The sequence below is a fragment of the Coregonus lavaretus genome, assembly GCF_964263955.1.
Source record: "Coregonus lavaretus genome assembly, contig: HAP1_SCAFFOLD_3980, whole genome shotgun sequence".
Lineage (NCBI taxonomy): Eukaryota > Metazoa > Chordata > Actinopteri > Salmoniformes > Salmonidae > Coregonus > Coregonus lavaretus.
In genome coordinates this window covers 15049-38205 of record NW_028162711.1, presented here as the reverse complement: position 1 = coordinate 38205, position 23157 = coordinate 15049, and the positions used below count along the sequence as shown (strand labels likewise).

General features: G+C 41.9%; 1 protein-coding gene across 1 annotated transcript; it reads left to right on the top strand.

Annotated features, from left to right (window-relative positions):
* The first annotated feature begins 18528 nt into the window (after positions 1 to 18528).
* Positions 18529 to 22758, top strand: LOC311118985 (DNA ligase 4-like). The gene is made up of 3 exons (XM_084193737.1): positions 18529 to 18621; positions 18856 to 18967; positions 19374 to 22758. Exon 3 carries the CDS (start codon positions 19382 to 19384, stop codon positions 22124 to 22126), a length of 2745 nt encoding a protein of 914 aa, XP_084049863.1. The 5' UTR covers positions 18529 to 18621; positions 18856 to 18967; positions 19374 to 19381; the 3' UTR covers positions 22127 to 22758.
* Positions 22759 to 23157: the final 399 nt, after the last annotated feature.

The following is a 23157-nucleotide window of genomic DNA, read 5'->3' as shown; positions in this document are numbered from 1 at the left end:
ACAAGTGACATCAATAAGGAATCATAGCTTTCACCTTGATTCACCTGGTCAGTCTATATCATGGAAAGAGCATGTTCATAATGTTTTGTACACTCGTCTCAACTGTACGTGTGATGTGTGCTGTCTGGTGGGGTTGAGAATGGAGCAGAAGACACATTTCCAATTCCCTCTGTAAGTAATGGACAATAAAGTTGTATTGTATTGTAATTAGTAGAATGTAGCAAAATGTTTTGCAATGGAAACAGATTTGTAAAATGTTTTATTGCACAAGCGTAGGTTGTCCCTCCCTGTTGCAGTCCACAGGGCTATAGTCTATAGTACAGAGAAACATTGACAAGGATAGAAAGCAGGCGTTTTACTGTCGATGTTCTAGCTACACTTAACCCTAATTGCTCCTGTAAATCACTCTGGATAAGAGCGTCTCCTAAATGACAAAAAAAATTTTTGAAGGTAAATAGCTCTGAAGGTAAATAGCCCATCAAGTTCTCCCACTTAAAAAGATGAGTGAGGCCTGTAATAATTCATCATAGGTACATGTCAACTATGACAGACAAAATGAGAAAACAAAATCTAGAAAATCACATTGTAGGATTTTTAATGAATTTATTTGCAAATTATTGTGGAAAATAAGTATTTGGTCAATAACAAAAGTTTCTCAATACTTTGTTATATACCCTTTGTTTGCAATGACACAGGTCAAACGTTTTCTGTAAGTCTTCACAAGGTTTTCACACACTGTTGCTGGTATTTTGGCCCATTCCTCCATGCAGATCTCCTCTAGAGCAGTGATGTTTTGGGGCTGTCGCTGGGCAACACGGACTTTCAACTCCCTCCAAAGATTTTCTATGGGGTTGAGATCTGGAGACTGGCTAGGCCACTCCAGGACCTTGAAATGCTTCTTACGAAGGCACTCCTTCGTTGCCCGAGCGGTGTGTTTGGGATCATTGTCATGCTGAAAGACCCAGCCACGTTTCATCTTCAATGCCCTTGCTGATGGAAGGAGGTTTTCACTCAAAATCTCACGATACATGGCCCCATGAGTTTTTACCAAAAAGTTATATTTTGGTTTCATCTGACCATATGACATTCTCCCAATCCTCTTCTGGATCATCCAAATGCACTCTAGCAAACTTCAGACGGGCCTGGACATGTACTGGCTTAAGCAGGGGGACACGTCTGGCACTGCAGGATTTGAGTCCCTGGCGGCATAGTGTGTTACTGATGGTAGGCTTTGTTACTTTGGTCCCAGCTCTCTTCAGGTCATTCACTAGGTCCCCCCGTGTGGTTCTGGGATTTTTGTTCACCGTTCTTGTGAGCATTTTGACCCCACGGGGTGAGATCTTGCGTGGAGCCCCAGATCGAGGGAGACTATCAGTGGTCTTGTATGTCTTCCATTTCCTTATAATTGCTCCCACAGTTGATTTCTTCAAACCAAGCTGCTTACCTATTGCAGATTCAGTCTTCCCAGCCTGGTGCAGGTCTACAATTTTGTTTCTGGTGTCCTTTGACAGCTCTTTGGTCTTGGCCATAGTGGAGTTTGGAGTGTGACTGTTTGAGGTTGTGGACAGGTGTCATTTATACTGATAACAAGTTCAAACAGGTGCCATTAATACAGGTAACGAGTGGAGGACAGAGGAGCCTCTTAAAGAAGAAGTTACAGGTCTGTGAGAGCCAGAAATCTTGCTTGTTTGTAGGTGACCAAATACTTATTTTCCACCATAATTTGCAAATAAATTCATAAAAAATCCTACAATGTGATTTTCTGGATATTTTTTTTTCAATTTGTCTGTCATAGTTGACGTGTACCTATGATGAAAATTACAGGCCTCTCTAATCTTTTTAAGTGGGAGAACTTGCACAATTGGTGGGTGACTAAATACTTTTTTCCCCCACTGTATACATATACATACATACACATACATATACACATACATCCATATAAATACATATACATACATATATATACGTACATATCCTTTAAAAAAATATATTTCACTTTATTACTTTCCAACCCCACTTTCCAACCCCACCCCTTCCCTAATTGGAGTAAACTAGTGAACAACAATGCTTAGGCCTCTACTTCCAGCTTATACATACTATATATATTTCATGGACACAGTCAATTTTACAATAATTCTATTTTGTTTGTTTTTACTCCTGAACTTCCTCTACCCTCAACCTCTCTGATCATTTTCATGAAGTCCTTCCGGTTTGCTTCTATATGCCATATCTTTCTAACTGTGCTCTTTCACAAAAGCTCTCAACCTATAACATATATACTTATTATGGACACAGTATGCTTTACATTAGTTATCTTGTTGTTATTAGTTGTTGTTAGTTGTTATTAGTCCCATCCTTCAACTCCATTCAACACCTCCCATCTATCTCTTAACAACATCCATATTGGATTTCTATTTGCCATATATTTTTCAACTGTACTGTGATGTTTCACAAAAGTTCTGAACCCTTCTATTCTCATTGATTCTACAGATTGTAAATTGAAAATAAATGTTTTTGCTAAAAGTATTATTATATTATTGATTGATTGACTATGACTTTTCAGATCACCCAGTAATGCTATCTGCAGGGTTAGCTCCAGGTAAATATTGCAATCCTTTAGCCATTCCTGGACCTGTGTCCAAAAACAAGCTATAAATGGACAGTACCAAAACAAATTATCTAATGATTCTGTCTCTTCGCAGCAAAATCTGCAGAGCTGGGAAGATTGTATCCCCCATATAAATAACATTCTATTGGCAGCAAGAATTTTGTATAATAATTTTAATTGAAAAATTATAAGTTTTGAATCCGGTGTTGTTTTGCGTATCAGTTCATAAACACTATGCAATGGAATCGGTACGTCAAAAATCTCTTCCCAACTATTTTGCAATCTATATGGGACTGCTGTCAATCCTTTGGTCCTTAAATGAAACTGGTATACTTTTTGATTTATCACAATTTTCTTTAACCAATTATGTTCTTTATTGCAGGGCTGACAGACAAGTTCCTTACTTTTTCCCCCTTCCACTTTCCTGTTCCATTTTTGCGGTAATGCTGCAATTATTTGGTTGTAATTTTGGGTAGCGCAGACATTTCCATATGGTGGAGTTATGCTGCATGTGCGACATAACTCCACCAGTCCTATCTATGATATCATTTACGAAGAATATACTTTTTTTTTTTATTCAAGAAATAATGGTTTTTTATCAATTAGTATATTTGTGTTTAACCACAATATTTGTTGCATTATTTATTCTGTCGTTTCTGGAGGATTAACTTGAAATTACAACCAACTTTCTATGGCTTGTTTTAGAAATAGTGATATTTGGGAGATTACTTCCTTTTCAAATAACTGAAAGTGAGAGGTTGTAATCTGAATAAAAGGAAAAAGGCCATTCTTGAACATGGGGTGAGACAATCTTTCTAATTTGCAAGAGAACCAGTTCGGATTGAAGTATAACTTTTGTATGACTGAAGCTTTTAGTGATAGGTCTAATGCTTTAATATTTAATAATTTCTGTCCTCTGAAATCATATTCATTATATAAATAGGCCTGTTTAATTTTGTCTGGCTTGCTGTTCCAAATAAAATGGAATATTTTTTTCTCATATAATTAAAAAAACTCTTCACTAGGCATAGGCAAGACTATGAGCAAATAGGTAAACTGGGATAATACTAAAGAGTTAATCAGGGTGATTTTTCCACAAATTGACAGGTATTTACCTTTCCATGGTAGCAAGATCTTATCTATTTTTGCTAACTTTCTATTAAAATGTATTGGAGTGAGAACATTTATTTCATTTGGGATATGTATTCCAAGTATATCCACATCACCATCAGACCATTTTATTGGTAAACTACATGGTAATGTAAAAATTGTATTTTTAAGTGATCCAATACGTAATATAGTACATTTATCATAATTTGGTTGTAATCCAGAGTGGTTAGAAAATGTATCTAGATCTTCTATGAGGCTGTATCTACATCATGTACCCCATGTCTGTTCAGCTCTCCACTTGGGGGAGAACAGTATCATCCATCCTTCTCCTTATATATCACTCATCCTCTCCTACTCTCTCTACACAAAAATTATTTATTTGCTCCCATCTTTGTGTATGTTGCTGACCTTCGATAGCCACTGGCACGCTGGAGAAGTTTGCTCTTCACGGATTAATCCCGGTTTCAACTGTACCGGGTAGATGGCAATGTTGTGAACAGAGTGCCCCATGGTGGCGGTGGGGTTATGGTATGGGCAGGCATAAGCTACGGGCAACAAACACAACTGCATTTTATCGATGGCAATTTGAATGCACAGAGATATCTTGACGGGATCCTGAGGCACATTGTCGTGCTATTCATCCGCCGCCATCACCTCATGATTCAGCATGATAATGCACGGCCCCATGTCGCAAGAATCTGTACACAATTCCTGGAAGCTGAAAATGTCCTAGTTCTTCCATGGCCTGCATACTCACCAGACATGTCACCTATTTAGCATGTTTGGGATGCTCTGGATCGACGTGTACGACAGCGTGTTCCAGTTCCCGCCAATATCCAGCAACTTCGCACAGCCATTGAAGAGTAGTGGGACAACATTCCACAGGCCACAATCAACAGCCTGATCAACTCTATACAAAGGAGATGTGTTGCGCTGCATGAGGCAAATGGTGGTCACACCAGATACTGACTGTTTTTCTGATCCACGCCACCACCTAATGCATATCTGTATTCCCAGTCATGTGAAATCCATAGATTAGGGCCTTATGAATTTATTTCAATTGACTGATGAACTGTAACTCAGTAAAATCTTTTAAATTGTTGCATTTTGTGTTTATATTTTTGTTCAGTGTATTTAGTCTTCCAAATGTGCAACACCATAATGAAATGGAGCTTAACCACCCCCACTGAAATCGAATTAGCATAATAAACATATTCCCATCAAAATCCGTCTGTTTAAGCTTGAGATAGTGGTATTTTTTTTTTTGCATGGCTCAATCCACCACATCCGGCAATGGCGGCCTTTCACATCTGCGGTGGAAGGTGGCCGAGCTACAACAGTGTTTGTCAGACCATGAAAAATCGCTCTTCTCACGAAAATGTCTGTAGCGTCCAAACGGTTTAATATGACCGCTCTGTGGAAAGGTGAGACTCTCACAAACACGTATGTACATGTTGGTTGTTTTGCTCTAGGACGCCCTCAAGCCTCACAAGACTCGTCTGAAGGTAGCCCAGTACCAGTTTGAAAAATGAATGGAAGTATACACTGAGTGTACAAAGCATTAAGGACACCTGCTCTTTCCATGAAATAGACTGACCAGGTGAATCCAGGTGAAAGCTATGATCCCTTATTGATGTCACTTCTTAAATCCACTTCAATCAGTGTAGATGAAGGGGAGGAGATGGGTAAAGAATGATTTTTAAGCCTTGAGACAACTGAGACATGGATTATGTATGTGTGCCATTCAGAGGGTGAATGGGCAAGACAAAATATTTAAGTGCCTTTGAACGGGGTATGGTAGTAGGTGCCAGATGCACCGGTTTGTGTCAAGAACTGCAACGCTGCTCGGTTTTTCACGCTCAACAGTTTCTTGTGTGTATCAAGAATGGTCCACCACCCAAAGGACATCCAGCCAACTTGAAACAACTGTGGGAAGTATTGGAGTCAACATGGGCCAGCATCCCTGTTGAACGCTTTCGACACATTGTAGAGTCCATGCCCCGACGACTCAATATCAGGAAAAATAAATAAATAATTTCTGATCTTTTTTATATCGTATGAATCTGTTATTCAATGTGTTTGTATGGGCTAATAACAGTAAGGCCAAATTCAGTGTTTCATCAAATCATCTTGTAATATATTTTTTTTATACCTAAAGGAGTCCTAGAATTCAAAATCAAACTTTTAGCACTACCAAAGTACTCATGACTCGACTCGTGATTTGAGTATTACGCACTCTGACAATCAGATACTGGGGACTTGGGACTCGACTATTTAGTGATTTGACTACATCACTGCATGATGGACCAAACCATGAACTCTGGTGTTAAATGTGGACACCAAACTTGACACTTGACTAATGATTGCCCTTCTGCAGCCCAGGCTTTCCCTAATGGATCAGACACATGGGCAAGTCAAGTGCCAGTGAGTTCAGCAGTAAAGCTGCAGTAGCTGATTTACACCACACACATGCACCACTGATTTACACAGTCTATCTGTCTCTGTCTGTCTGTCTGTCACCACATTGCTTGTGGTGGCTAAGGTTAGCTGAAGTTTGTAGTGGCTGTTTAAAGAACTGAACCCTGGATTACATTTTCTCTTGGCCAATAGACTACTTTCAGGTTGAAGAACCATCTAGCATCAAGTTGTAAAATAGTGAACTATTCCTTTAATGACTTCCATAACCTTATGATATATCTGGAAGTGTTCCTACCCCCTCATGGCATTTAAATACAAGCCATTGCTCTATGATTTGCATGTGAGTATAGCAGATACTAGATAGGCTAGCCGCTACACACGGCTAGTGTAAAGGGTATGGAACTAGATATATGCTCGCTTCCTGGTTGGGTTCCATGAATGGCTTGCTATGTTTGTTTACAGATTAACAGACTCCAAAGGTCTTTACCAACTAATTGGGTTGAGAAGCGTGCCAAACGTTTCAGATTGGGACTACCGCGGGCGAGCTCCTGTTAAAAGCTTAAGGTATGATCATGGGAAAGCGGCTCAAATAAAAAATAAATACTCCTATAAAATCATAAACATGCATGTGACTGTGTGCCCATTTGCAAGCAGATCTTAACCCCCCCCCCCCCCCCAAAAAAAATGTCATTCCCAGAGGCTAGGAGCTTCCCCATTGAGTTAAACTGATTATGCTAAACTAAGGTTTCCAGGTCTGCTTTTTTTTTAATTGAATACACTGCAGTCACAGGTCACACATGATTGGCCAGGTCTAATACCGACGTAAGAACTGAATAGATTTAACATTCATTAATTTGGAGATATTTGCATTTCAGGTCTAGAGTTGCTAGACCATGTCTGCTAACTAACTCACTGTGATGGCTATCTCAACTGATGCATATTGGATGGGCACATTGAAATAAAGCCTTCTAAAACAAGACATTTGCTGAGGGGAATATTTTTGTTACATATATACATATTACATATATACACTTTCATGTTAATCCCTTTGAGGCCTTGTCTTCATTCAGCTTTGACTTAACTATCTTCAGATCATTTTTTTTGTTGCTGCCACAATTCTCCACAACAATATCCTTTTAGAAAATTAAGACAAGCACAAGAGACAACCAATTATAAGCCATTATCAAGCAGCCTCCCTACTGCTTAATGACTGGAACGAACTGCAAAACTCTTTTAAGCTGGAGACTCTTATCTCCCTCACTAACTTTAAGCATCAGTTGTCAGAGCAGCTTACCGATCACTGCACCTATACACAGACCATTCTGTAATTAGCCCACCCAACTACCTCATTCCCATATTGTTATTTATTTTGCTCATTTGCACCCCAGTATCTCTATTTGCACATCATCTTCTGCATGTCTATCACTGCAGTGTTAATACTAAGTTGTAATTATTTTCACTATGGCGTATTTATTGCCTTACCTCCATAACTTACTACATTTGCACACACTGTATATAGATTTTCTATTGTGTTATTGACTGTATGTTTTGTTTATCCCATGTGTAACTCTGTGTTGTTGTTTTTTTATCGCACTGCTTTGCTTTATCTTGGCCAGGTCGCAGTTGTAAATGAGAACTTGTTCTCAACTGGCCTACCTGGTTAAATAAAGGTGAAATAAAAAATAAATTATAATCTGCTGACAGAGGTCACATAAGACAACACAGAAAAACATATTACCAACAATGGCCTCCAGTATTCTTTTGTCGAGGGCCTCCTTGGCAACATGTCAAAAGAAGTAAGTAGAATGAGTAAGTATACCAATATGAACATACTTTACATTTGCACACAAACACATACCTATTAGCTAGCATGATGAAAACATAGTCTACATAACTAAATTTCAATGGGGCTAGCAAACAGCTAGGCTAAACACAATACCGTTTTGGCTAGCAATCTTTTAGATGTGGTAAAAAGTTATATAAACGACTAAACAACGACATGAAAGTATTCAAAAAACATAAAAGTAAGTTAAACTTACAGATGGTGCCAGCACAAGGGCTATGAAAGACAGAATTACAAAGGATGGAAGATGATTACATTCGGGATTGTCAAAAACAGCAGCTAGCTAGCAACAACTCCTACCACTACTTCCTGTTTTGTCTTCTTCTGCGGTCGCGAAAAACCGGTAGTCTGGATGTAGTGTTTTAACTACTTATTTACTACTAAGTAGTAAAAATCTCTACCTGATTACTACTGGAAACACTACTGTTTTCATACTGAACACTACAAAACTCTACTTGTGTATCTTGGCATGGGTCCTCTGATCCTCAAAAAGATATACAGCTGCACCATCGAGAGCATCCTGACTGGTTGCATCACCGCCTGGTATGGCAACTGCTCGGCCGCCGACCGCAAAGCACTACAGAGGGTTGTACGTACGGCCCAGTACATCACTGTGGCCAAGCTTCCTGCCATCCAGGACCTCTATACCAGGCGGTGTCAGAGGAAGGACCTAAAAATTGTCAAAGACTCCAGCCACCCTAGTCATAGACTGTTCTCTCTGCTACCGCACGGCAAGCGGTACCAGAGCGTCAAGTCTAGGTCCAAAAGGCTTCTCAACAGCTTCTACCCCCAAGCCATAAGACTCCTGAACAGCTAATCATGGCTGCCCAGACTATTTGCACTGTCCCCCCACCCCCCTCTTTTACGCTGCTGCTACCCTGTTTATTATTTATGCATAGTCACTTTAACTCTACCCACATGTACATATTACCTCAATTACCTCGACTAGCCGGTGCCCCCGCACATTGACTCTGCACCGGTACCCCCCTGTATATAGCCTCCCTACTGTTATTTACTGCTGCTCTTTAGTTATTTGCTTATATTCTATAAAAATATAAATAAAATAAAAAATGCATTGTTGGTTTAGGGCTTGTAAGTAAGCATTTCACTGTAATGTCTACACCTGTTGTATTCGGCGCATGTGGCAAATAAAAATTGATTTGATTTGATTTGAGTAGTGCATAAACTACACATTCACTACACGTTTTGTGTTGTAGTTGGTTTTGTGTAGTAATTCAGTAGTATGTTTCAAGAGTGTGGTCTATAGGGTTCTGTTCAAAAGTAGTGCGCTAGGGAATATGGTGCCATTTGGGACACACATGGTATTTCTACCCCTTGTACTTTAAATGTATTCCTTTGTTTTTTGCACCAGAGCCTCCTTCTTGGCTAGGTATCTTAGTTTCCTGTTTTAAATTAAGCCCCAGCATTACGCAATATGGGATACCTTTTCTTAACCTCTACGGGATCCTTATACTGGACGATTGTTGCTCAATATGCGATTTGTGACTAGAATGGTGTTGTAAACAACAGCCAACTTTCCGGGACATAGACATGTCTTATATGGGCAGAAAGCTTAAATTCTTGTTAATCTAACTGCAGTGTCCAATTTATAGTAGCTATTACAGCAAAATAAATACCATGCTATTGTTTGAGGATAGTGCACAACAACAAAACACTTTAATCACAGCAACTGGTTTGGTACATTCACCTCTGAAGGTAAATAATGTACTTACATTCAGTAATCTTGTTCTGATTTGTCATCCTGAGGGTCCCAGAGATAAAATGTAGTGTAGTTTTGTTTGAAAAATCAATTTCTATATTCAAATGTAGGAACTGGGTTCTACAGTTTGACCTCTGACTCCACACCCACCCCGCCCGGCCATCTTGATGTGTGAAGGTTAGAGTATTTTCTGTAGGGAAGCTAATGATCCATCATGTATGGCATTCCTGGGAGTGTGCAAACTAAAATGTTGTATTACTATAGCATTTTTGTATGTTCTCTATAGTTATGTACTCAAAAACCAATTCGGCACATTTGGGAAAACTCCTGGCAGACTTGATACAAAATATTAGTGTAGTGATGTAATTATTCACTGGATCCTACATCACTGTCTGGCCTTTCTCTTGCATTTCAAAGATGATGCAACAAAACAAAAAATAGGAAACGCATGTTTTTTGTTTGTTTTTATTATCTTTTACCAGATCTAATGTGTTATATTCTCCTACATTAATTTCACATTTCCACAAACTTCAACGTGTTTCCTTTCAAATTATATCAAGGATATGCATATCCTTGCTTCAGGTCTTGAGCTACAGGCAGTTAGATTTGGGTATGTCATTTTAGGCGAAAATTTAAAAAAAGTGTCTGATCCTTAAGTGGTTTTAAGTGATAATGCCTGATAAGGCAGGATATATTGACACGGGTGTTGTTAGATCTGAGCAGTGGCGGCTCCTGAAAAAATTCTCAGGGGGGGCAATTTTTCTGATGATTTAGGTGACCTACACACATTTTAAAAAAGATATGTCCAGCAACAACATGAAGACAGGGGCAGCATATAAGTCAATGCCAGAAGCATTTATTGACTGATCTCAAAAGTGTTGGCTTACAAAAGCAAAATAAGTTATCACAGTAAAAATAATCAAGGGTGTTCTTTCACATTCCTCAACACTGCATAAACAATATGCATTTCCATAAACAAATGAAATATCAGCTGAAAATACAGCATCTTGGTATTTGTTCAGATTACAGGATCAACAAGAGCTTTTACCACATTTTTTGCCTCATGGTTGAATTGGAAATATGTGCACCTGAGCATAATTCACAACAAGCAAGCAGGAGCTTTTGATAGAGGCTACTGAAAACATTGATGCAAGTTATTGGTAATAAGACATTTTTATAGACTTCCATATTCGGCCCTCTTGTATAGATTTGTGAAAATGAACAGTGATAGACATTTTGCCTGAAAACAGAATTTGAAAATAATTTCTAGAAAAGGTAAACACAGCTATCTGTATGGCTTTGTAAAAATGAACTACCATATTCTGGCCAATTGTATAGATTTGTAAATATGAACAACCATATTCTGGCCAATTGTATAGATTTGTAAAAATGAACATGAACAGATTATTATTATTTTTTTTACTTTTTTTAAAATGAAAAATAATTATTTTAAACAACATCAACTGTGAACTGATTTGGGCGTGTGTGTGTTAAAGAGACAGACAGGGAGGGACAAAGAGAGAGAGAGGCTACATTACTTGTACTGAAACTGTTCTCTTCTCTCTTTCAATGCAGCAAAGCGGTCAATGACTTTCTCATTGAAATCAGGCATGCTGAGGACTAGTTCCCTCTCCATGGAAAGCATGGCCAGTGCATTCAGACGTTCCTGGCCCATTGAATTTCGCAGGAATGTCTTAACTCGTGTCAAAGTTGAGAAACATCTCTCAGCTTCAGCTGTTGTCATGGGAGTAGTTATGAGGATGTTCAACAGAGTCACAGTCTCAGAGAACGTCTCCTGGAGGTTGTAGCTCATGAGAACCTGGTACAGTGCCAGTGCACCACAGTTTGACTTTCACGTCGTCGGCAAAAAGACCGTTCAGTCTCTCCAAAAGCACACTGGCGATTGAGACTGAGGTTGATTCCGAGATGGGAAGGAACTCAAAAAAGCGCTCCTGCACTTTGTGGTTGCTATCTATGTACCTCAGCACAAGCACCAGCTGTGTCTGTGTAGAAACGTCCGTGGTCTCGTCAGCTTGGATAGCTACGAAGTTCGCCGACTTCACCTCCTCCACAATATGTTCCCTGATGACCGCTAGCATACACTCCAGTAGCTCGTTTTGAATGGTCTTTGATGTGAACTTCTTTCAAAGAGACAATCGAGTTGCACTGAACGCTAGCCATGTTGATAGTAGTACGTGAATTGATTGACGCTGCTACCCGCTCTTTTCTTAGTTACGTTCATGGTTATGTTACGTATGACGAAAGCGCGTAAGTGCAAGCCCTCAGAAACCCATAGAGATTGTATTGAAAGCTCTGATATTTGAAAAAAAAAGATTTTACATGATAGTCTATGAGAGACCCCTGGGCGATTTTCAACCTGACTGAAATCGCCCCAAAAGGGGCGGGGCCATTTGAAGCACGACTTTAGCCTGATTGGACATTTAGTGGCAGATCAGACGTCTAGATTAGAACACTGATAACTACTGTTGCCGTGATATAATTGATTAGAAAAAAAATCCCTTCCTTTTCCCGTTTGGCAGTGCGTCGCCCATATCGCCCTAATGAACACACCGCCCCTGGATCTGAGACTAAGTCCTTCCACAATATATAATCCGACACAAATCTAGGGTTGCTACCCAAGCCGGCTGGTCGTTCGTTCTAAATATTCCATTGCCATACTGGCTGGCAACGTTCTTATCCCTTGCTTGCTGCTAGCTAGCCAACTACGGCTAACTTACAGTCACGTCAAACGTCAAAAAGAATAACAACAGTAGCTGCATTTGCATTTGTTTAAGCTGTTTTCTAGTGACATTTATTTGAATACATCCATAACAAGGAGCTAATGAGGCGTGATCTTGCCTGACATAGAAAATGTGCTCTCTCGTCAGGACACTGTTGAGGAGCTAGCCATTAACACAGCTAACACAATCACTTCAAACACTGAAGCTGTAAAGGCTGCAAACTAGCTGCACTTCGTTTAGTTTTACCTTTTTTCATTTCTTTGTATATATCCATAAAAATTATGCCAGCTGATTCATGATTTCGACTGGCTGAGAAACGCTGCCTGCCTGTCTGTCTGTGTCGTCCCGACTCCCGACCACTACACGTTCATTACCATGGGACAGCTGGAGATCGAATTTGAATATTGAAACAATGTTGCAAATGTCGGAGAGACAGACAGCAAGGTGTATACAAATCTCCGCTGTTGAAAACTAAATGTTAGTCTAAAAGAAATGTGAGGTAATGTCTCGATGCTTTTTATAGTGGAGATCAAGTTTATAATTTGCCTGGCTGGGCTGATGAGACAGTGGATTGTGCAGAGTCAATAGACATTTTAAGTCATAGATTTAGCCGGTGGTAACTTGTGGAATAGACACCGTCTGGAATGCGGTTTTAACCCATCAGCATTCAGGATTAGACCCACCCGTTGTATAAAGTACATTAGATCATACTAATGTTATAATTAATTGGTGATTGCGTAACAGCTTGTTTTGAAGCAGAAGTGCTGACTGTCTTTAAGGCCTGGCTACCCAAACTCCTTGCCAAACGTTACGCCATGCCCACGGACATTAGTTTTTTCTCCTCAATGGGCGGATTCAATTATGCTGAGACGCAGGGCACCGGTCTATGGCCCGTGACGTGAACTGGCAAAAGCAGTGAGGGAGGACATCCCTTCTCAAATCAAACAGTAATCTGCACCGCTTGGTCATTTTGTGAACAAGGCAGAAACGTTTTGTACATCGTCCAGAAACATACAACATCTCTTTCCATGAAATATATTGTAATGAAACAGGCAGGGAGCACGGCTCGAACCATCAACCTTCTGGCCCGAAGTCCAGCGCTCCATTGACTGTGCCACAAAAGCATGCTCAAGTGGCAGTTGATATCCACGATCATAAACCAGGGTCGCTACAATATGTTTGAAATTTCTAACTAGTTTTTTTTTTAAGCGTTTTTATCAAAAGCAATGATGTTTGCATGTGACAACACAGAATCCTACTCATTACTCCACGTGCTAATTACATTACTTTTATTTTGAGCCGACTTCGCCGTGGGCCTTGAATAGGGCACCTGGCTCACGTCCGGGAGCCCGGTTCCAAAATGAATACAATCATCTTTCACCCGGTGCGAAACACGCCTACCTGGGGCACCCTGGCCAGAATAATTGAATCATGTCACTGAGTCTGGCTCTGAGTACCTCCCCTACGAATTCTAGAATGGAAAAACATTCTAACCGTTCTGATTGGGCCAGAGCCAGAACGTGGGTAAAGCAGTTGTTTGAAAATTCGTCATTGGCTTTGATGATCCAATGGCTGATTACTTTTTTTGTACAATACACCTTATTTTGACGTCACCACAATCGACTTCAGGGATGGCAGTTTCAGACTGATCTATGTAGCGAACATAGAGCAGCGGAAGAATTCACTTTGATTCGTCAGGCAAATCTTTAAGGAGAGCCTGTGATATCTTGAGTAGGTTGCGTAAGAGGGAGAACTCCTGTTGGGTCGTGTGACCTCATGTCCATGGTTGTGGTGACTGGAACAAGTACTGGGACAAGTTCCAGTGTGTGTTGTAATGTGCTCAGTTGTTCCCAGTTCCCACCACAAATCCCAGAGGCCTGAAAAGTTATAGGGGAAAAAGGTTTTGGAATGGGGAAAAAAGTCACAGTCAAAATTAGGAAATTCCACCCATGGTCCTTGTATGTAAAAGTGTATGTACAAACCACCTTTAAACCACCTTATCGCTTGATTGGTGACATATCCTTAGGGGAGTAAGGGTAAATGGGAATCCGCTCAAATACCAAGAAAATAACATACATTTTAGCAGAGCGACTTACAGAAGCAATTAGGGTTAAGTGCTTTGCTCAAGGCAGATTTTTCACCTAGTCGGCTCTGGCATTCAAACCAGCGACCTTTCGGTTACTGGCCAATGTTCTTAACTGCTACATGGCTATTAGAGTGGATTTGTGCTGAACAAAACAAGGACTACAAACCCAGCTAGCCTGTGCCACAACACTGCCAGATAATTTGGCAGTCAAAATCCCACAAGCCTGCCACAGGCAGTTGTGGCTTGTTTACAACTGCTGTTCCGGCCCACTCGCACAATGACATGGTAGAATAGGTCATTATTGGGCAGTACCCAGTGTTATCGTAAATGTCTTCCATTTCCTGGTATTGACATAACGCTATGCCTTATCAGGTCGCTGTGGATGGACACCAGCACTCTCGTTGACCCGTCCACTGTGGAGAAGTGTGGAGTAGTAGTCTATATGTGCATCCATACAGAGTGTAGTCCGTCCATCTGGTCCACCCCCATCCACTCCCGTCCAGACTGAAGGTCAAGGCGGGGTCAGTGGAGAGCTGGCCACCCTGTTGACTTCTCTCTGTGTAGCCGTTGGCCAGCCAGCCGTGCGATGTAACCACGGGGTGCTGTACAATTAAAATGACAAATAGCATCATGTCCAGTGTCAAACACTTGTGAATGTGAGGGAGAGAGAAAGTGAGAGTTGAAATTCACATTGGGTAGACAGCAGACTAGATACAGATGTAGGATCTTAATTTGAACCAGTTTGCTACAGCAGGACAATAATCCTGCAGCAACAGTAAATGTGAATTATTATGTGGATTATAATTAATGGACGTTTTGTACGGGTTGATAAATTTTTCATAAGGGAAAATCAAGTCTGAAATTTAAAAATGGAAATTACAAACTTCAGAAGCCTTTTTAAACCTCAAGTACACTGCATTGCAGAACAGTTATCCTGTAACAGGGTGGTCAAATTAAGATCCTACATCTGTAGACGATTTGGTGGAATGACAAGGATATCAAAAGTGATGCTGACACACGTGCACAAACACACACACACACACACACACACACACACACACACACACACACAGAGAGAGAGATTGTTTGGAGGTCAATCTAAATTTAGTAGAAGTATGCTCTGCACTGTGTGGCTCTCCCTGCCAGTAGAATAAAACAAACACAGCAGGACTACACACACCACTGGCGTACCACACGCCCTCGCAAGGTCCAGGGGCCCCCTTCCCCTCCTAAGCCATGTTCCTTGCTCAGACCTTGTGAGGGGGCCTCGCAAAACTGCAGTACGCCACTGACACACACACACACACTGTATAATGTGTGTATTACATGAACTGACTCCGTCTTCGACCTGCCCGTTGTATAATGTTACGCTGCTGCAGATACAGATAGAGGACCAGCAGTTTCTTAGAGACGGGTTAAATCAAACCTGCCTTGGCAATGCACTATCTTTGTTTACATAACTACTGCCAGCAGCACATACCTGTAGGTGTCTCATTCTGAGAACTGGGAGCCTCCATCTGTGAGGCTTGGTATTTTTACCGTACCCAACACCATTTTGTACCAGGCCATATTTAGGCCCCAAAAAGGCTAAAAGAAAATAGCTATATTAATAACCACAAGACAAATGTCATTATTACTGTACATCAGAGCCCCCATTAGATCAGTTACCTCACGTATCCGCCCCCCACCCCTTCAAATCCTATCCTGCATTCCCCCGCTCTCCCTGGAGCGAGCAGAAGCATGCCACGGCCTCGGCAGCAGCAGCAGCAGCTGACGTCACTTGTTTACCATCTTCTAGGTCGTTGCTCGCTCTGCCTCACTCTCTGACTGTGGCACATAGAGCACTGTTACGCAACCGCTGTTATGAACCCGGCTAACTGCAGTCCTACTGTGTAAAGTGAGACCCATGCTATGACTGACTGTGGATGTTGGTTTGGCTCAAGCTTTTGATGACAGCAGACCATTGCATAGGCCTATATCCCTGTCAGGCATCTGCTCTACTGTATAAATGAGCCATGTGCCCCTATGATAAACCAGCGTGGAGTGTGTGTGTGTTTTCCGTCCTGCGGCTCCATCTCTCCCTGGCGGCTCCACTACTGCAGCAGCAGCAGAACTGGATATAAACAACTCTGGCTGTGCGGTGACTCAGGACTCCCTACTGTACAGTTCTCTCTCTCTCTCTCTCTCTCTCTCTCTCTCTCTCTCTCTCTCTCTCTCTCTCTCATGTAGAGTGAGAGGAGGCCCTCTAGTGGGCAAAGATTATTGCAAACCGGATGAACTGCTTCAGAGGTAAAAGTTGCCCCCTAAGCACAGATCTAGGATCAGATTGTCCTACCCCAAATCATTACCTTAACCATTAGGAGTATGAAACAATATCAGGGTATGACCTACGAGTGTCTCTGCATCCATTGCACACCCTATAATAATAATATGATATGATATTGTATTCTAATAGCATATTATTATATTATATAATTACACGAAGTGAAGATCCTGCTAGTCTCTTTATGTAATAGTAGATACAGTGAGGGAAAAAAAGTATTTGATCCCCTGCTGATTTTGTACGTTTGCCAACTGACAAAGAAATTATCAGTCTATAATTTTAATGGTAGGTTTATTTGAACAGTGAGAGACAGAATAACAACAAAAAAATCCAGAAAAACACATGTCAAAAATGTTAAAAATTGATTTGCATTGTTAATAAGGAGCAGCTGAGCAGAGTACCAATCTTGAAAAAAACATTTGAGTTATCCAAACTGGTGGGTAAAGTGAAGGATGTGAGGATCACGAGAGGCGGGCTTGTTTAGATTTTTTGTGATTCTGCGGAACAGAAGGAAAGTGCATTGTGTCTTTAACGATTTGATAAGTTTGAAGTGTATTTATATTATATTAAGTGTTGTGTGTGTCGCTTCGGAACAGGTCACCCCTTCAGGGGGTTATATCTGGCGTTTCGTGGGAGGTTATTTGGAAGAGATGAAAAATATTCCTGGAGTAATTGAAGCACGTCGGATGAATCGAGTGATGAATGGGGAAAAAGTGACGAATTCATCTGTTCTTTTGTTTTTTTAAATGGAGTCTCTCCCTAATGAAGTGCGGTTAGGGTATATTAACTACAGAGTTGGAGCATTTATCCCAAGAACAATGCAGTATGAACATTGTAAAGCTTTTGGTCATGTAGAAAGTGTTTGCAGAAGGGTGAAGCCGAGATGTACAAGATGTGGAAAATATCATATTATGTGTTGTAAAAGTGCAGAAAATGTGACATGTAATTGCGGTGGGAATCATGAAGCCACATCTTCTGAATGCCCCACAAGGGTAAAAGAGAATGAGGTGGCCAAACTCAGGGTTGTACAGAGCATTTCATATGCAGAAGCTGTGAAAAGGGTTGAGGGTTTGAATGTTTGACCAGAAGAGTCCATGGTAGTGGATAGGCCTTCACTGCAGGCTGCAGGGGTTGTCTTACACCAAGAGGATCCTGACATTTTAAAGGTTAAAAAGGTGGACTTTGTGGCCTTTATCGCAATGGTGGCACTGCCAAGGTGGAGAAAAGATCTAGGAAGATTGCAATCATTGTGATTGCGGCGGAGTGGTTCCTGGGGCTGAAAGATTTCACAGCAAAGGTGTTACATGGAATATTAGCAAAAGCCGTACCACCTTCTCAGGTCCTAGAGCCTGAGAAGGGAGATATGGAGAACTAAAAGAAGGAAGAAGTGGGAGTTTTGTTTGTTTTGGCAATGTAACATTTTTATTAGGGTGGATTGTTAGAATCACTATTAAGTATGGATTTATTTTTATTTATTAATTATTTGGTTTCAAATCGTCCAGTTGGTGGCGGCAATACAACTTTTGGATGTAGTCCGCCAGAAACCCACCGAAGAATAAGAATAAGAAGAAGAAGAAGAAGAAGAAGAAGAAGAAGAAGAAGGTCTATTATGTCCCTTGTTTTGTTTCTGACGGAATGTTTTACGTGGCGGACGGTTTCCGCTTTGTGAGCAAGGAAGTGTTCTTTTTTTTTTTAGAAACGTTAATAACGGTTAGTAAATAATAACCGAAAACGGCATTGTTTGTGTTTTGAGACCGAGAAGAAGTAATCAGGTAATTTGATACATTATTTGTTGAATTTGTAATCGTATCACACAACATGATAACATTAATTTATCTAACGTTAGTATCTAACAGCTGTGCCTATAGATTGCATGCTAGCTAGCATAGCCCAACCGAAGTGGCCCCAACTGCAAACCCATGCACCATTGCACAACCTCTGGCACAACAATGTTAGCTAGCTGTGCTTAGCATTCAAGTGCTCAACTACAGTCTGGCATGTTTCAGTTTCGTCAGGAAATGTATGATGCAGTCATAACCCGGGCATGTCACAGCATGTTGTAGAGGAGGGATCCCCAAAGAGTTGCAAGACACTGACGAGTTGGCTGGTTGCTTTGAGGTAAGAAAGATAACTAGCTAGCTAAATTGAGATGTTGTTTTCAATATGTATTTAAGCTATGCATTTTATAGTGTACATTCTAGCTAACTAGTTTCTTAACATGTGGCTGGTGTGATGGATTAGGTCATACACCTTCAGTTATGTTTTGTTTATTGAGTAGTCATTAGCATTAGCTACGAAACTGTGAGTAATTTGGGAAACGTTGTTATACTGTATGTACTGTGCTGCATATAATGGACAGGCTCCAGCACTATACGTTGCAAATGAAGTAGGCCTACACTGTAGAACACTACTAAAGTACAGGATCATATTTTTCTATCAATAAAACAATTACATAAACAGCTGGATGAAAACTAAGAGCATCCCTTAGAATCTCTGGGTCATTCATGTATTTTAATTTTTTTAGGTTTCACAATGGAGGGAACCTCAAAAAGTGAAGCTGCTGCTCCACAGAGCTCTGTCGCTGCTCAAGTTCCATTTATTCACCTGTGCACCACGCTTGAAAAAATCCAGAAGACCAAACTCCGACCAGACAAATCAAAGTTTCTCCGTGACTTCATAGACTCATGGAGGAAGTTCCATGCGGCCCTCCACAAAGACAACCCTGCCACCACAGACTCTTTCTACTCGGCCATGCGTCTCATAGTCCCCTCGTTCGAAAGGGAGCGTATGGCCTATGGCATTAAAGAGAGCATGTTAGCCAAGCTCTACATAGACGTCTTGGGTCTCCCCAAGAACGGACCAGAGGCCAACAAACTGTTGAATTACCGTACCCCCACCACATCTCAGGGGGAGGCGGGAGACTTCGCCCTCATGGCCTACTTTGTGTTGAAGAAACGCTGCACAAGCCAGGGCAACCTCACCATCAGAGAAGTCAATGACTTTCTGGACTCGGTGGCTATCAACAACGCTGGTAAGCAGAAGGACCTGGTGAAGAAGAGCCTGCTTCACCTTATCACCCAGAGCACAGCCCTGGAGCAGAAGTGGCTTATCCGCATGATCCTGAAGGACATGAAGCTGGGAGTCAGCAAAGAGACAGTGCTCCAGGTTTTCCACTCAGACGCGGCCGAGCTCTACAATGTCACCACAGACCTAAACAAGGTGTGCCGGCAGCTCCACGACCCCTCTGTGTCCCTCAGCGAAGTGTCCATTGGCCTGTTCTCTGCCTTCAAACCTATGCTGGCTGCCGTGGCCAACATGCGCCAGGTGGAGAAGCAGATGGGCAACAGCACCTTCTTCATAGAGACCAAGCTGGATGGAGAGCGCATCCAACTGCACAAGGATGGCGATGTCTACAAATACTTCACACGGAACTCCTTCGAGTACACCCAGCAGTTTGGTGCATCACCGCTAGAGGGCTCCCTGACGCCTTTCATCCACAATTTCTTCAAGCCCCACGTAGTCAACTGCATCCTGGATGGGGAGATGATGGCGTACAACCCCACCGCCGACACCTTCATGCAAAAAGGAAGCAAGTTTGACATCAAGAGGCTAGTGGACGATTCCGAGCTGCAGACGTGCTTTTGCGTATTCGACGTACTTCTTGTCAACGGCCACAAGTTTGGCAACGAGACGTTGAAGGAGCGCCACGACAACCTTCAGACTGTCTTCACTCCTGTTAAAGGGAGGATACACGTGGTGCCGAAAACGGAGGCCAAAACCATGCAAGAGGTGGTGAACGCCCTCAACGAAGCCATCGACAACAGGGAGGAGGGCATCATGGTGAAAGATCCCTCATCCATCTACAAGCCCGATAAGCGAGGTGAGGGCTGGCTCAAGATAAAGCCGGAGTACGTTGATGGCTTGATGGATGAGCTCGACCTGTTGATTGTCGGAGGCTACTGGGGAAAAGGAAGGCGAGGTGGCATGATGTCTCATTTCCTTGTCGCGGTGGCCGAAGCTCCGAAGCCTGGAGAGAAACCCTCTGTCTTCCACACGCTCTGTCGCATCGGCTCCGGCTACACCATGAAGGAGCTGTACGACTTGGGGCTGAAGCTGGCCAAGTACTGGAAAGTCTACCGGAGGAACGACCCTCCGGCCTCTATCCTGTGTGGGACGGAGAGACCAGAAGTCTACATTGACCCGTGCAACTCGGTCATCATCCAGGTGAAGGCAGCAGAAATAGTCAGTAGTGACATGTACAAAACCAACTGCACGCTACGCTTCCCCAGGATTGAGAAGATCCGGGAGGACAAAGAGTGGCACCAGTGCATGACCCTAGCTGAGCTCGATCAGTTTCGCAACAAGGCGTCCGGGAAGTTGTTCTCGCGCCACCTCCGCATCAATGACAATGACGAGCCCGAAAAGAAGAAGCGCAAGGCACCAGCAGTGGCCAAGCCCAAGAAGGCTGTCGGCGTCATCGACCACTTCAAGTCTCAGGACCTATCTGGCGTCACCAAGGAGACAGATATGTTTGAGGACGTGGAGTTTTGCGTTATGAACGGCAGCAAGGCGCACCCCAAAGCGGAGCTGGAGAAAGCAGTGGCCCGATTAGGCGGTATCGTGGTCCAGAACCCGGGACCGGATACCTACTGTGTGATCGCTGCTGTGGAGAACATGCGTGTGAAGAACCTGATCTCTTCAGACCAGCACGACGTGGTGTGGGCTGCATGGCTGCTGGAGTGCTTCGACAGAAAGCAGGTGGTGCCATGGCAACCACGTCACATGATACACATGTCGCCCTCCACCAAGGAGCACTTTGCCAAGGAATATGACTGCTACGGAGACAGCTACTTCGTGGACACGGACGAGCAGCAGCTGAGGGAAGTCTTTGGGCGGATTGGCAGCGCGGACACATCGACGGCACAGTGCATCGCTAAGGTGGAGGAACGCTACGGCTGGGACGACCTCCCCACTAGCATGTTCAGACCTTTCAGGGTCTACCTGGACAGGTACGCAGACATAGGAGACCCTAAAAGCATCGTACCAGCCACCTGTCTGGACACGCGGGCTCTGGAATTCCGCTTCCATGGAGGGACAGTAGTGCAGAAGCTCGAGGAAGGGGTCTCTCATGTCATAGTGGTGGAGGAAACAAGAGTGTTGGCTTTAAGAACCCTCAGACGACTCTTTACCAAAAAGTTTAAGATCGTTAGAGAATCATGGGTAACAGAGTCTATCAAAGTAGGGTTTTTGCGGAATGACAATGACTACTTAGTGTGATGGTTAAAGCCAATCCATTAAGTTATCTAATGCAAGCACTGGACAATAAGCACATATGATTGACATATCTCTGGGATTTTAATATATTGTTTTAATCCATTTTAGAGTGTAAATAAATATTTGTTTTAAAGGGTTTTCTGATTCAGAAGGTAACATTATCCAGTGTTTTTCTACACATTTGAATATGGATAAGGGGAACTCATTTGAAAGATATAGTGTATGCCTATATCTAATGGTGTATCTACTGTAATTGAGGTAAGCTATTTTAATGTCCTGACCAATGCAGACTATTGTGTTAAGAATAGATATTTGAAGACTGTCTCCCAGCGTTTCCCAAATTGTCAGCGAGGCACCAAGGGGTTTTGGTTTTTTCCCTAACACTACACAGCTGATTCAAATGATCAAAGCTTGATGATTAGTTGATTATTTCAATCAGCTGTGTAGTGCTAGGGCAAAAACTCAAACGTGCAACCATTGGGGTCCCGAGGACCGAGTTTGGGAAACCCTGGTCTATCCACTAAGCTACTTGTTAGATTTAATGCAAATTATATTATACTGTGTGTTTTTTAAGTTAATGTTTTCAATGCTCAGGTTTTGTAACTAAAATAAATATTTTGAATAAATATGGGAATTGGTATTAGAAGATTGTCTTTATGTATTGTCCAGGTATCTAAATATTTAAACTATTACAATGTTAACTTCAGTAGATAACTGACTTTAATGAAAGAAAAGGTGATTTTTATATAGCTGGTAATTTGAGAGAAAAAAGAAGAAACCCGCACACTGCAATTGCAAGTATCACTGCTCTTTATTAAGCTTTACGTATCAGCCTCTAGGCCTTCGTCAGAGCTGGTAATTAAATGACATCTATACTGAACAAAAATATAAATGCAACATGCAACAATTTCTATGATTTTACTGAGTTACCGTTCATATAAGGAAATCAGTTCATTGAAATAAATAAATGAGGCCCTAATCTATGGATTTCACATGAGGTGATGGCGGCGGATGAATGGCACGACAATGGGCCT